Genomic DNA, 16,612 nt, shown 5'->3' with positions numbered 1-16,612 from the left:
AAAAAATAAAAAATTCAGTATCTTAAAAAAATATATAATATTTTCTCAAAGATCAATAAAAAATAGATTTACAAAACAGAAATGTTCAAGATCTCCAAAGCAGGTTTAATTATGCACTACTTGGTTGGGGCTCCTTTTGTATGAATTACTGCTTCCCAGGTTGCTCTCATAGTGGCCATCACCTCCTCTGTATTGTTTGTCAGATGTTAACTATCTTCCTCTTCACAATACCCCATAGATTCTCTGTGAGGTTCAGGTCAGGTGAGTTGGCTGGCCAATCAAGAACAGTAATATAATGGTCATCAAACCACTTGGAAGTAGTTTTGGTAGATGGCTGCATTAACTTTGGACTTGATAAAACACAGTGGACCAATACCAGCAGACATCACGGCACCCAAATCATCTCTGACTTCAGAAACATCACACTGGACTTCAAGCAGCTTGGATTCTGTGCCTCTCCAGTCTTCCTCCAGACTCCAGACCTTGATTTCCAAATGAAATGCTAAATTTACTTTCATCTGAAAAGTGACTTGACATACAGCCAAGTATGGTGACCCATACTCAGAATTCGTGCTCTAAATTTAACCCATTCAAAGTGCACACACACAGCAGTGAACACACACTTACCGTGAACACACACCCGGAGCAGTGAGCAGCCATTTATGCAGTGGTGCCCGGGGAGCAGTTGGGGGTTCAGTGCCTTGCTCAAGGGCACCTAAGTCGTGGTATTGCCAGCCCAAGACTCAAACCCCAAAACGTTAGGGTTAGGAGTCAAACTCTCTAACCACATCACGACTTCCCCAAAGATGACTGTGGACCACTGAGCAACAGTCCAGTTCTTTTTCTCCTTACCCCAGGTGAAATGCTTATGACGTGACAGCTGTAGCCCTTTTCCTGAAAACGTCCGAGTGTGACTCTTGATGCGCTGACTCCAGCTTCAGTGCACTCCTTGTGAACCTCTCCCATGTTTGGCTTTTATCTTCCCCAGGCTGTGGTCATCCCTGTTGCTTGTGCACCATTTCTAATCACACTTTTTCCTTCCAGTCAACTTTATATGAATATATTTTGATACAGTACTCTGTGAACAACCAGGCCTTTCAGCAATGACCTCCTGTGGCTTACCCTCCTTGTGGAGGGTGTTGATGATTGCCTCAAAATGCAATATTCGAGTTTTTTGAGATACTAAGTTTTTAATTTTCCTAAGCTGTAAGCTGAACCATCAGAGTAAAAAAAAATAAAACATCTTTGAAATATTTCAGTTTGTGTGCAATGAATCTAGAATATTTAAGAAAGTTTGCTTTTTTTAAATTAAATTACAAAAAATAAAGATATTTTCCATGAAATTCCATTTTTTTGAGATGCACCTGTATAATTGTGTGTGTGTGTGTAGATAGATAGATAGATAGATAGATAGATAGATAGATAGATAGATAGATAGATAGATACTGTATATAATTGCCTCCTAATTTTAAAACACCTTTGTACACCACTGTTCTATTGGTACACTATTCCTTAAAAATAAAATAAAAAAAAATAAAAAAAAAGATATGCATGTGCCTGGACTGTTGTCACTTTCAAAGTTCTGTTGAGCAAACAGAAAGTGGGTCTAGTGGTAGAACTGGTTATGTTTGTCAGATTCTTTTTCTAAACATTCGATTGCCCCTTTTACTTGATTACATGCCTCCCATAATGCAGAGCCTTTTTAAACCTCCTTCATAAACTTCCTTATGTTTTTGGGAGTAACAGTCAGCCAGCTGTTAAGATGAAGTGACAAGATTGAAATCCCCTGAAATTTGTGTGCGAGAACTCTGCGGCAGGTTATGTGACTGCACGTCCCATGTGCATTTATAGTAATGTGTCCTGCATGGCTCCTGCTGTTTTTCCACAAAACCTCCCTCTCATTTTGCTGCTCTTCCTTATGCTTCTTTTAGTGTACACAACATGAAATCTAACCAGCTTACAATACTGTACAGTCATACTGTTGTCTATTTTTTCCAGTTAAAGTAACTAATACTCCTTAAAACAAGGCAAATTTACTTGAAAAGCAACTATGTATAAAATATTAAGACTTGCTTTCAGGAAATGTATCTGTGATACAAATGTATTTTGTCTTACTGTACTGCCAGATTTTTTTTTCACTTATATAAACAAGTTAAAAACAAGTTAAAAAAAGACTGTCAGTGCAGTAGGACAAAATACATTTATATTCATGATACATATGAAAACAAGTCTTAATATCTTATGCAGTGTTGCTTCTCAAGTAAATGCATCTTGTTTTAGGGATTTTTAGATATTTTGCAGAAACTCAAGTAAACAAGACTAATTAAATCTCATTAAGACCAAGAGTGTTGCTATAACATAAGCAGTGCTTGGATTTCTCAATGTTGATACTGGCTAGTCTATGATTTTAAGTGCATCTGTTTCTCCATACTTACACCAATAGTTGTCAAGAAGTGACCGTCTTTGAGTGTGAATCATTGGCTCATAAATTCACCCAATGTGTTAAAAGCGGATTCGTTCAGGAACTAATTTTTGAATCATGGATTCAACAGATCCATTTAACCTCCTGAGACTCTGCATCCTCATATGAGGACATTATATTTTAGTGAATTTCTCTGAAGATGTCCTGTACAGAGCACATTAGGGCTTTTCAGAGATACTAGATGTTTGGATGTTTCACCATGACCACTCCCTCTCCTTGGTCTTCAAAAATATCTGATATTAATTTAGTGACACTTTTACTGAAATATAATATTTTGTAATTATCATTTAAATCTGACTAAATTTGTGTGTCATAAATCAACATCTCAGGAAAATGTTCTGGGGTTTCAAATTAAAATATGATTTTCTGTTACGAAACAGGACATTGATTTCATACATGTCCTCATATGAGGACACAGGACTAAAAGCATGTTTATTATGCATTTGAGAAAACACAACAAATGAATAGGGAAAGAAATTATATTAAAATTTTCCTATGAAATATTATATATTTTTATGAAAATCTTGTCAATTGTTATTCCCATTATTACACTTTTGTCATTACATGTTGCCCCAAAAACACATTAATATTCAAACTATATTTAGTCTATAGATTATATTATATTATACATTATATATAATGAGAAAAAACTGTTTATAGATATTTTACACATATTTTGCATAAAGAAAAATGGTATATCAAATCACTCTGTTATAACATCATTGAGAACTATATTTATACAAAGTTTGGTAAAAAAAAAAATAATAATAATCCTGAAAACTAAAAATGTATTGGTGATTAAAAGAAAAAAAACTGCTGTTTTTGCCTATGCATGTTCATTCATGTCCTTTTATTTATTTATTTATTGATTTTAACTGAGTCCTCATTTCCTCTACCAAGGATGTAGCGTAACTTATGAATGTAATATACTTTTTGCATTTTTTTTTTTCTTTTTAATGCTCTAAACCATGTAATGACATGAAAAAAATACTATTTAGTATTTTGTTCAGACTGTTTTTCCAGGTCTTAAGAGGTTAAAAAACATGTGTGGAAAGTTTTTTTTTTAGGGTGACTGTCCTCTTTTCACCCAGACTAAATTGCCTAAAATAAAGTTGTGACTCTGATTTCCAATTGTTTTCATAATGAATGAGTTTGTCCAGTGCAGGCATTGTACCAAATTGATCAATCATGGTGTGTGAGAAGGTGGCATCAGAAAAAAAAGGTGAAAGCAATGCAAACACGTGTACATACAGTATAATGCATAAGGACTGCAGTGAGCAAGTCGGTAGGAAAACAAAGCCTGGAAATTTTAGGCAGATTAGAAAACCCAGTCAATACATGTCTGGCAAAAAGGGCATATGATCACCCTAATAAAATGAACCACTGAGTACAGCAGGAGGAAGTATTTCTGTAGGCCAAAATCCAGAATTGAGTTAGCATTTTAGAATTTACGGTTCCATCTACAAAAAAAAAAAAAAAAAAAAAAAAAAAAAAACGTTTTTTACAAGGATTTTTGTTTAAATGCCTGAAATAAGGTTGAGCTAACATTAAGAAAACATCAAAAGCAAAACACAATGGAGTTTGTGAAAAGTAGTCTACTTGTAGTGAAACAGATCTGGCTGTCAGTCATAAAAAAAGAACATATGGATAAACTGAAGCTGTTGCACTGGATCTCTGACAAAGTTGCTAGCACACAGTCACAAAGACAACAGCTGTGCATCGCTGATATTTCATTGACATATGAACTCACTGACATGAGCTTGCCATCAAACCTCACAATACACCAAAATTACAATGTGTGCTACATCTCTCCAGATGTGAGGAGCACGGCATCCTACTGTTAAGAAAGTGAAAACTCAAAGCAGTTTTCAGCTTTTGCCCCCAAATCTTCATGCTTGAAGCAACTGTCTCCTGTTCTCAGTCATCTTGTTAAAGAACAATGTTACTGCCAGTGCTTTGGAAAACAAAGTCGAGGCTGAATGATTACTGTCTGACATTCTGTTTATTTTGTAACAGTGCTAGAAAAATTTATAACTAAACCTGTGCTCTGCCTCTGCAATATAGCTTAAAAATTGGAATTTGTTTCCCAGTTCCTGTCTGTTTTAACATTTCATGTTTTACATTCTTTCTTTCTGTAAACATACATTTAAGAACGTTTTATGAATGTGCAGTTCTAACTACATTTTTGATGTCGTTTTTGTATTTCGACACAAATTCAAGTCTACATTAAATAAAAGTCTGTGGGTTGGCTTCATTCTATATTTGCTATTAATATATATATATATATATATATATATATATATATATATATATATATATATATATATATATATATATATATATATAATTCTTATTATTATTTATTTATTTTTGTATTTAATAACTCTAGCCAGTTGTTCAAGCCTGAAAAAGGTTGGTGTGGGTTTCGATTAAAATGCTAATCAGTTGCTCAGGGGCTGTTTATAATAATTATATTTTGAGATTAAAAATACAAACCTAACTTGGTCAACCCTTACGTCTCCAAAAGCCTTTCAATGTCGTTATGATCATGATCATAATCCCAGTCCATAACCAATTAAGTTTGAACAAGACGTCACGCCTCTGTACTTTAAATCCGGAAGACACGCCCACAGCGAACTTGTGCACCGGCGGCACAAAGCGATTGGCCAAGGCGCGCTGTCAATCACGGATCTCTGCCGTTCCTTCTGTTCCGCAAACGAGACTTTACACAGATGTGTTTCAGGCGAGATCAGTTGAGGCGGTGGGACTTCGTTCGCGCAGCGGGATCAACTTCTTTCCGAGGGTCTACCGTCTCCTACTCGGTCTCCTTGAGTTCAATGTAACAGACATCGTAAGCAGCATAGGTCAAGGTGATCGGGGAGTTACTTTGTGATAGAATTGAACACATTTAGTCGGGGTTTTAAACGCAGAAGAAAATGCCTGTAGCTTCTCTCCTGCCTTTCACAGCCACTCCGAATAGGAAGTCCGCCAGCCCGACCTCCTTCAGGCTCACGGAGAAATTCATCCTGCTTTTAGTGTTCAGCGGCTTCATCACCCTGTGTTTCGGAGCTATCTTCTTCTTGCCTGATTCGTCAAAGCTGCTCAGCGGAGTTTTCTTCCGCTCGTCCTCGGTGGAGGCAGAGACGCGCACAGGTACGGTCAGTGACACCAGCACCGGCACGGGCAAGGATGAGAAGATCCTGGCCAAGATCAGAAAAGACCACGAAAAGGCGCTGATTGAGGCCAAGGACACCCTACAGAAACGTCCGGACGAGATCAAGCAGGACATCAACAGCGACAAAGAGAAACTTGCTCTAAACGGACAGGGGAAAGGATCGAAAGGTGACAGTTTGCCGTTCCTTCAGTACATGCGGCCGCCTGGAGCAACAGGGCACGAGCCCGCCGATCCGGACGTTAAAGCGAAAAGAGCCAAGATAAAAGAGGTATTTTATGTTTTTATTAGATGTTCTCCTGTGGTTTGCCCAGACTCTCGAAGGAAATCACCTCAGATATTGTTGTGAAAATAACTTTCCCCTTGTAACTTAGTAACTAACCAAGTGCTGTTATTAATATTCGTTTATTGTCACTAACTTACTAACGTTAGTGGCTAGAGGGCAAAATTATATTAGTGTTGACAGAGTCAATTTCAGGAAGCGTCTCCCTATCAGGACAATGCAGCGTTGTAATAAGATAGATAAGTAACGCAGACGTGTTGTTGTGGAACCTGTATGATCAGACAGCTCGGTTGATGGACGAGAAACTCCTGTCGCTCACAGAAGAATGCGCGCTCATTCATTCTGTCGGTCATTCATTTGTTCAAAACTGCCCGACAGTATTTTAGTCAGTATTACCCCCTTTGTGCTCCCTGTTGTCAGTATTTAGTCAACATTCGTCCGTAACCCCCACCCCATCCCACCCCAGTCAATTTTCACTATATTTCAGAAAGCAGTGCCTGTCAGTACGTTCTTCAGACAGTGTTCCTCTCTCTTCAGTCTGCACTGCCTCTGTTTCACTCAGCTTTCATTGTTTTTCAGTTTTGTAGTACTTTAGACAGTGATGCCTTCTTTTTCAGTTCGTATTGCCTCTCAGTGTTGCAATCTGTGTACCCTGTTTACCGTACTCCTGTCAGTATTGAGTTGCCTTTATATTTCTTTAGCATTTCAGTCAATATTAGCTATAGCGAGGAGTGTTTCCTGTATTTCAGTCTGTATTTACATGGTTTTCAGACCGTATTCTCTGCTTTTTTCAGTTAATATTTTAGTTTTTTTTTTTCAATATTTATGTAGTTCTTTAGTCCTTGTTTCATTTTATGTTTATTAGTTACCTGTATTTCCGTCTGTATTGAGCTGATTGTCAGTACTTTAGCCTGTATTTTCAGTCAGTATTTCTGCATGTATTTTTCAGTCAGTACCTATTTTAATTAGTAAGACTGCCTATATTTCAGGATAAGTATAAAACTCTGTATTCATGTCCCTCTTTTTCAGTGTTTCAAGTTAGTGCTCATATTTCCATTAACATTTGTCTATATTTCAATATCTGTTTCCTATGTCCCCCTAATCAGCATTGCCTACATTCCTGTCAGCATTCCCTGTTTTTTAGTCAATATATATCTTTGTATTCCTGCATGTTTTAATTTCTATTCCCTGTATATCAAGCTGATCAGTCATAACTGAGCTAGAGGTTTTTACGTAAGGGCAACATTTTTGTAAATTATGTAAACTGGGCAAATTATATCATACGTTTTCACTATCATGGTCCTGATATGTTAACAGTAGTGACAGTACTAGTAAGCCATTCATCTTATGAATATTGCAGAGAGGCTCATTAACTTATGCTGATATTCACTATGTATATAACAGAATCCCAAATTCTGAAGTACTAGTAATAATGTAAAATATATATCAAATATTGGCCAATAACCTATATAGTGGTACTATATTAAGTGCGTCCCTAATTAATGACATCTCATTCATGTATTCACAAATCAAACTTTTGTTTGGAACATTGTCTTTTTTTTAAATTACATTAGCCAAGTACACCAAAATTGTAGGCTAATTGATATCACTGTTGATTATATTCTGTATTTTACCAGAGATAGCCTTGAAAACTACAGTAATAACTAGTAATATTTTTGGTTGTACGTATAGCAGTAGAGATGCCTCGATCAGGTTGAGTAGAGCTCATCTGGTCTCAAAGTCTTGAGAAGGTTGAGATGACCTGTTAAAGAGTTAACTTTGAGCTTGTAAATGAGCATGAACAAGGCTGTCATATCTTGTTTCTGTCAGGATGGTGCATTTAGAGCATGTCAGGCCAGTCTAATAATCCCTCAGTACGAGTCGAATGTAGACCTTGCATCATCAGCTTGATAAAATTAAATTTGCTATTGATTGAGACTCAGTTATTCCCATTTGAATCAGGCAAGTCAAGAGTAAAGATGCAGATAACAACTGACAGTATGGTAAAGCTTTAAAATCGCCTTTCAGCTGGTATTGACCTTGTGTCCTTGCTTTTTTTTTTATGTAAGCAAATGGCTGGTTTCTGGAAATCCTCCTAGTTTATCCTCCACTGTGAGTCACTACGTTTCAGTTTCAGTTATTTGCATAAGGAAATGGTGTCTGTGGTCCTATGGTGGCCTTCAAATTTACATTGTGTCACTTTGTAATGCTCGTTTGAGACTAAAACTTGTTTGCCCTACTATTTCTTTTTGCTGGAGGGCTCTCTTTTGCTCATGGAGTTTGAGTATGTTCAAGCATGTGACACAAAGGCTATTCCAGTCACAATTTATCTTAATGGCTAACAGTGGAAAACTTGTTGATAATACGGTTGCTCCTCAGAGTTAGTCAGCCGGAGTTGGATGACTTTTAATGCCAGGATTAAACCGTTATAAAGTTAAGCACATTAGTGCATGCGGAATCCTCCACATTCCTCTCCAAGACTATTGGTGTTCTTGCAGATTTGACAAGTCCCTCATCTCTCCTGCTTAATGCAGCGGCTCAGCATGAGAACAGTGATAATTCACCCCTGAACAGCGGGATTTCATCCATTGATCGCTGGCATGACGCAAACAAACAGTCACAGCTGGACTCTGTGGGGTCTCACTTGTCAGACGCGGCTGCAGGCACTCTGTCTCGCCCTGCCAGACACTCTGACCTTTGAAGAGCTGAATTGCCTCAGAAAATAAATTGATCTCAGGGTTATGAAGTAAAAATGGTTGTGTGAGATTTTTTTTTTTTTTTTTTTTGCTTTTGTAACTAAAAGCTGAAACTCCTAAAAATGTATAGGTCAAAGTGACATATGTAGGGTTGACTCTTTGGATTTTGACTCTCTGCAATCTCCATCACCTGCTTTTAAATCGAGTAGCATTTACGACACAGAACCGTAGTTCACTGACAAGCTACGCAATATAGATAATGAACGCGATATTGCATAGCTGTCAGTGAACTATTGCTTTGTGTAGTAAATGCCGCTTCATTTGAAAGCAGGTGATGGAGATTTACTACTAATTAGGGCTGCACAATTAAATTTCTAATCGTGATTACAATTTTGGATGCCAAAATCACTGTATTTTTCGGACAATAAGTCGCACCTAAGTATAAGCCGCATCATTCCAAAAATATGTAATGACTAGGAAAAAAAACAATATAAGTCGCACTGAACTGTCGTATTTATTTAGAACCAAGAACTAAAAGAAAATAACATTCATATTTTAACTTTTTTATAATTTAAAGAAGAAACCAATCTGATGTATAGTTGACGTTTGAGGCTAAATACTGTAGAAAAGCATTACAAGTGTTTTCTGCTTGTTTATTTTCATATAAAAATACGCAATGTAGTTTAATCAAACAGTGGTATAAACCTCATTCAATGGAAATTGTCTTAATTTTAATAGATAATCACAAATACAATTTCAAGGGAATAATCGACAATTAGGATTTTTGTCAAATTCATGCCTCCAATCATGCTTTACTGACGAGATGCACTCGATTATTTGCACAGCCCTACTCTGTACCCAAAAAAATATTTAGCAACTCAAACAATATTATTAAACCTTAAATAATAATAAGACATGTTTCTTAAGCACCAAATCAGCTCATTAGAATCACATCTGAAGGCTCCGAAGTAATGATGTTGAAAATTCATCTTTTTCATCACAGGAATAAATTACATTTCAAAATATATTGAAGTAAAAATAGTTTTTAATAGTTAATAGTTTTTTGAAATGTAAAAAAATATTTCACAATGTTGCTGTTTTTTTAAAAACGTTAAAATATTTTACTGACCTCAAACTTTAAACAGTTTGCATTGTAAAGTACATATTGTACATATTGTACATATTGCATTGTAAATTTGCATATTACATTTCAAAAGGAATTTTGCTACCCACATGCTTCCATAAAGTACAGCTCTCTTTGTCATTCATACTACATAAACATTTTGGTTTATGGCTTCTCACCTGCACCTGTAATGCTCTTTCTTGAGCGTGACTGCTGCAGGAAGTGCTAGCAGGACACATCACACACCCATCTGGGCTCTGAGCTCCTCTCATTCATTATAGATGACATAACTCTCTGGTCGCTCAGACCTCATTCCTCTCACCATTAATTATGCACAGTTCAAGCTAATAAGAGAAATAAATTCTCATTGAGACATTCACAGGTTATTGGTGTTTGGTGTGATGTAGTAAAAATGTACATATGGTAAAAGAAAAAGAGCAGAGAGTGATGGATTCAACCTAGTGGGCATTTAGAAAAAGTGGAAGGTTCATAACTCATACAGGGTGCTTAAAGTTACCTTTGTTTTTATTTATTTTGCTTGTCAGATTATACAGTGTAACTTAGTTCTTGGATGAAAGGCAGACTGTGACATCAGTTCGTACTTTTACACATTTATTTGATTTAATCGTTGCATGCCACATGAACTGCTCCAAAACTACTGATTCTGCTCTGGCACAGAGCATGGCACTTACCTTTTTCCCAAGGTGCATATGTAAGTTTAAATGTTTTAGAAGTGCATTTACAAAAACTTTAGGTGCACAATGATAATCGATCATATAATGTGTAGCTGTAATAAGAAGATTATTGTGTCGATACTAGTCAAATCTGTTGAGTAATTGTGTCAGGGCAGCCAAGAAAGATGCTAGAAATGTTTCAGTTGATTTAAATGGCAGATAAAGGTAATCGTGTAATAAAAATACTACCAAAATATTAAGGAGGAAAAAATAATTTATCCATATTGCATTTGCAGGTCAGGAGTTTTAATTATAAACAAGCTGAAAATACACAATGCTTTAAGTTTGAAATGTCCTGTTTGATTATTGCTGGCTGCTCATTCAAACAGAAAAGCAGGATAAAATATGCACTGTGACAACTGTCTACACCATATTGCAATATAATCACAATAAAGTGAACAAGACTGATCAACAATCAATCATAAACAATAACTTAAATGTGCTGTATTCATTGATTGCAAACTGCTCTGAAACCGCAAGTATGGATCTCACAAATGACATGGCGGCAAATGATTATAATGCAGTCTGTGCACGCGGGCGCACTTCCGCAAAAATCGGCCGAAAAAAAAGACCAAAAACCGGCCGATTGCAGATCGCGTACTTTAAGCAAAAACCGTCCAGTTCCGATTTATGGCCGGTCAACTGGTGCATCCCTAAATAAAAGCTCATTCTGATTTTGATTCTGAAACCGCTTGGGATTTGTTTTAAAAATGACTCGTTTCAATTATTCAGCGTCGACTCTTTCGTTTTAAAGACATTAACATTATACACATTGCACTTTCAGATTGAAAATTTTGCAGGATGTTTTCACTCACTTACAGCTGTGTAACATACTGCATGGAAGGTAATTCTATTCCAAAATCTATAATGGGGCACTTTAAGACATTTGTTATACAAATTAGAATACCTTATCAGTGGATGCCCATTTTCCACAAGTTGATATGATTCTTTATGGTCTGGCTCTTAATGAAAATCTTTAACATACTTTATTTAAAAGTTCTCAGTGGTAGTGTAAAAACACTCTTTTTAACACTCCGCCCCTCTTTTTTACACTCCGCCCAGAACAGACTGTAAACTTCAGTCGTGAAACTTACTAACTAGCATTAGGAAGGGTGATTTGCAAAGATTCATAAAAAAACCCTTATACTCACTTCTTCTGAAGATGAGGCTGGATCACGAATGATTCACACGAACTAAATTGCATTTAGGCAGTATAGGGATCAGTGAAATTAGTGTCAGAATAAACAAGCAAACAACTCAGTGTGCAGTTGACTTTAGGAAAATAAATATATCTGGTAGCTCTGAAGGCTCTGTAATATTGTAATTGTTCCCATGTTACAATGACAATACTTAGAATGGGCTTTGAGTATCATTGGCTATTTTTGGCTCTGGAGTTATTTTTATTTTTTTGTGCAAGCATCTGAACACGCAACATGAAAAGCTTCCAACATCTCTCTTGTATCTGATGTTTTTTCCTTTCGGTCACATCTTTTATACCAGGACTGTTTGTTTTCTCTCTATCATATAGTGACTTTCCTCCCGAAAGCTGAAGTGCTTGGATACTAAATAATTCAGCTGACTTTCTTTTATTTTACCACTTCTGAATAAGGCATGCTCTTAGAGGTAGAATCTACTGATGGAGAGGAAAGCGAGATCTTTCAGTCTTTCGGTCCTCCACAACATTCCTGCACCCTTTTACAACTACTGCTGTGATCCGTGTGGGTTGTCTGGAGACCTAAGCCAGCCTTTGGATTATTTGGGTCAATCTCGCTTTAGCCAACCGACCTTAGGTATTGAGAAATGTAATGGATGCCCCCGAGCGATAGCTCAGCTGCTGCAGGCACAGTTAGTCTCCAGCCAGATTTGTCTTTTTCACTCAAATTTTTGGCTAGAATATTTTCTCCAGTGGTCAGAATTCTGGATTATTGTTAAATTATGTTTTTTTTAGGATAATGGATAGTGAGAAAGAAAGAAGAATCCAAAATTCAACACACAAGCAGTGTTAACTTGGTTTGAAATGGTATATCTGATCTGTTGCTTTGCTTTTGTGTGTCTGTGTCTCTTCTACGCTAAAGCACAGATCAGATTTGGCAGATTAAAATGCATGTGGAACGGGTAACACGAGGGAGTTTTGGTTAGTGTTTTCAGCAAGCGTTGGGACACTTGAGCTACAGTTGTGATTGCTTGGTTTTCCAGTAATTGAATACTCCAAAATCAGAGTCCAATGCTGATTAGAAGAGCAATAAACATCTGCCCAGACAAGCATGCATTGATCAGATGCAGCATGTGAACAGTGAATCAATGAGATCAATAATAATTGAACATGAAATAATCAACAATGAATTTTAGTTTCGATTAGTTGAGTCTTGGCTGAATGATCTTTGTCAGTGAAACATGCTTTCCATGCATTGACTTGAATGTTTTATTAAGTGTCAATCGTGGCAGTTTTCATTAATAAACTATAAATACTTCATAATTACATGTAGTGCATGCAGTCTAATCAAACATATTTACTTTTTTCAATAAACCTTGATTAGAACTTTAAATCATATGCTACACAAGTAATACTATTTAGGTTTATAACTTCACTTTATTTATAGGACAGTTGATTTGTTGCTCAGAAGTGAGAGAGAGTGTGCGTGCTAACATTTGGGTTGTGGTTTGGTAACTCTTTAATCTGTTTTGCTGGTTTGAAACTAAAAATAAATCTTTGTGTGTGTGATTTACTACTGTTCAAAAGTTTGAATGTTTTTGAAAAGAAAGTTTCAAATGCTCACCAAAGCTGCATTTTAAGTTGATCAAAAAAAGTTATGCCTTTCTATTTTAATACTATTTGTTTATTTTTTTCCTGTTTCAGCTGCAATGAGTCACATGATCCTTCAGACATCATTCTAATATGTTCATCTGGTGCTCAAGAAAACATTTCTTAATATCATCAGTGTTTAAATATTCTTTTATGAATAAAAAGTTCAGAACAGCATTTATTTGGAACGGACAACATCTCATACTATAATGTTTTGGAGAATTGGTGGCTTATTTTTATGAATTTCTGCGATGTCATTTGTCATTAGAAATATCTGTACTGTCACGATTTACTGCATCCCTGTTGAACAAACATGAATTTCTTTTAAAAAAAAGTCCCAAACTTTTGAACGGGTCAGTGCCAGACAATAACCTTTTGGTTCACTGTGTGTCACTTCCCCTCAGTGATATCCGTATTAAAATGTGAAACATCTCTGAAGCATATCAGCACTTAATCCATTTCCTGTCTTTACTTCTTACAGCAAATTTGAGTAGGTTTTATGACTGCACAATTCATTTTCATTGAACCATAAAAAGCACATGAATCAATAAAGTGCATATCTATTAAGAAAGTGTTATTTGAAGCATCGGCACTAGGAAAAGTTTGCTTTCTGATTTTACTACAGGGTTCTTAGACATTAATTTCATTTAAATATTTGTTCTTGGTGGTTTTATTGCACTTGCTCAGCCTGTTAATCAAATAATGGATGTCACTGCCTCGTATTGGAAGGCAGGGGAAAATTGATTATCCTTTCACAGTCTTCATTACTTTGCTACATGTCAGCTGAGGAGGGATGTGCAAAATGAAAGTGCAGGGACCGTCACAAGGATCAAATCTTGTTGCTGTGTTTTCCAACACTAATAAAAAGGTCATGTCAATATGTGTCGTGGCGGTTTTATATCACTCTTGTCTAAGAGCTGTTGAGAATATGTAAAGGAGTGCCTAGTATTCATCGCAGTGATAGTTGATACCGACGCATTCATAAGAGTCTATACGGTTTCAAAAGGTGTATTACTGTAAAACTGGTCGATGTACAAAAAAAGAAAAAAAGAAAATCCCTCAGACCTGCAAAAGCACAGACAGGGCACAGTCTGTCATGTATCTAGCTGGTTTTTGCTGTGAAAGCCTGTGGATTCTATGAAACTTTTAGACTGTCTGCCCTCTTTTTTCAATCCTGAAGCCAAAAGGATAAAGCAGAAAGATTGATTTTTTTTTTTCTCCCTTCACTGATTCTGAGAGGTTTTTCTTTTTGTGGGTCAGAGATCCTGAAAGCCGACTTCTACAGGTCTACCTCCATTTTATGACAACACATCAGGTTTAACAGTGGTGTAAATTTGAGACTTGAAATCGTAGCTCGGGTGCCTTAGGCTTATATTGAAAATTGCAAGCACATTTTCTCTAATTTTAATTATAGTTGGTAACAGCTTCTCTCAGCTTGCGAAGAGAATTGCGATCGAAACACAATATGCCTTTTTAATGTTTTATGAATGTGGCTTAATGATGCCAGGCAGGGCATGATCTCAGTCACATGCAAAATACACTTGTTCTGTTTGTTAATTCATGTAATAATGTGTCTAAAAATGTTCTCTCCCATGTGCCATTCCAAACTTGTATGCTTGTCTTACTTCCATGGGTCACATATGAGGACTGTCATAAAAAAGCCATAAAAACATCATAAAACTAGTCCATGTGACCAAATCCTGAAGTCAAATCGTAGCTTTATGATATTTAAACTTGAAAATCTTAATTTCCACCCTTGCTATACTTGACGTGTTTATTGGAGAAGTTGCAGTGTCTGATTCATAAACAAATCCTTCTTTTGAGTGAATATTTTCAAAGAATCTGTTGATCCAGTACACAAAACTGGTCTGAATGATTTATTCATAATGAATTAGACTGATCTGTCTTTTAATATTTTCGGGCTGTTTGTAACACAAGGCTGTCATATGACTCCAGAAAATTAGTGCACAAGTTATGTGGACCACTTATATGGTTTCCATTCACTGTAATTGCATGAAAACGAGCATCCAGACCATTATTCTGTTGTCGTGTTCTACAGAGGAGAGAGTTTTGAAAGCACACACATGAGAAAATGACACCATTTCCTTTTTTGACTGAACCAGTCTTTAAGTAAATATTGCATCAAGTAATCATTCAAGACAAATACACACTCCGTAATAAAATGAGCCGAGAAACCTTCCAAACAATAAAATTAAGATGCAAATGAAGTAAACGGTGTACTTAGTATTCAAGAACACGTTCAGAGATGGAGAATAATAGAATTTAATCAGATGTTTATTAAAAGTGAGGGTGGTTGAAAATATTGGCAGGACAAGAACAAATCTGAATAATATCCTTACTGTTGAGTCCTGTTTGCATCATATTTGCAATGGGAGTGTATTTCTTTTAGTTTAATAAGATAAATTAATAAAATGTTTATTTTACTTATAATCAATATTGAATATATATATATATATATATATATATATATATATATATATATATATATATATATATATAATATTAGTGCTGGGCAACGATTAAATATTTTAATCGCGATTAATCGCATGATTTTCTGCGATTAATCGCAGCATGCGCAAAATTCAATAATGAAATCAAAAGTAGTGTATTGTGTAATTTTATTCTTTCAAAGTTCTACTGTATGAACAAAAGTGCAATACAATTTTGTTTGTCAAAACTTTAAACAAATAAAGTGCTTTTTTACAACAGTTAAAAGTTAGTAGCAGTTAACATTTCTTGTAAATCTTAACTTAAACATTAATGTAATCAAATTAAATATAACATTAACGTATAAATAAAACATTAAAGTTTTGTTTAGTTTGTAAAATATATATATATATATATATATATATATATATATATATATATATATATATATATATATATATATAAATTATGTCCAGAACCTCAATCATAACATTTTAACTGCCCCCTTCCGAGCAACAACATCAATCTCCTTTAAGAGACTGAGAATCTCAGTCCAAAAAAAAAAAAAAAAAAAATTGTATCTTTCAGTGATGCAGATTGACTGGACAAAATTAACTTCATTTAGCCTATCCATTCTTCCAACTTTACATTTACTTACTCATCTGCACCTAGCCAGTTGCTTAGACACACAAGGTCATTCACATTTTCAGATCAGATCTTATATAAACTTTCTGTTTATTATGTGTCCATCTCAGTTCACCTTCCTCTTGTAATTTTGCACCATCAAATGAAATCACAACTTTGCCACCCACAGCTTTGTAGATACATGAAGAGACAAATTTACCTAAAAAAATAAAGTGGTATAAAATGT

The 16,612-nt window shown here is 35.6% G+C and overlaps 1 protein-coding gene across 1 annotated transcript in view; it reads left to right on the top strand.

Annotated features, from left to right (window-relative positions):
• The first annotated feature begins 5,181 nt into the window (after positions 1–5,181).
• The window catches only part of LOC113037899 (mannosyl-oligosaccharide 1,2-alpha-mannosidase IA-like), a 77,071-nt gene continuing 65,640 nt past the window's right edge, over positions 5,182–16,612 (top strand). The window contains exon 1 of the mRNA XM_026195223.1: positions 5,182–5,925. Coding sequence (XP_026051008.1) covers positions 5,419–5,925 — 507 coding nt within the window. The 5' untranslated portion in view covers positions 5,182–5,418. The remainder of the gene's footprint in view (positions 5,926–16,612) is intronic.

Source organism: Carassius auratus, chromosome 20 (genome assembly GCF_003368295.1).
Source record: "Carassius auratus strain Wakin chromosome 20, ASM336829v1, whole genome shotgun sequence".
Classification (NCBI taxonomy): Eukaryota; Metazoa; Chordata; class Actinopteri; order Cypriniformes; family Cyprinidae; genus Carassius; species Carassius auratus.
The sequence above is the reverse complement of the archived record's forward strand: the minus strand, read 5'-3'. Positions and strand labels throughout refer to the sequence as shown.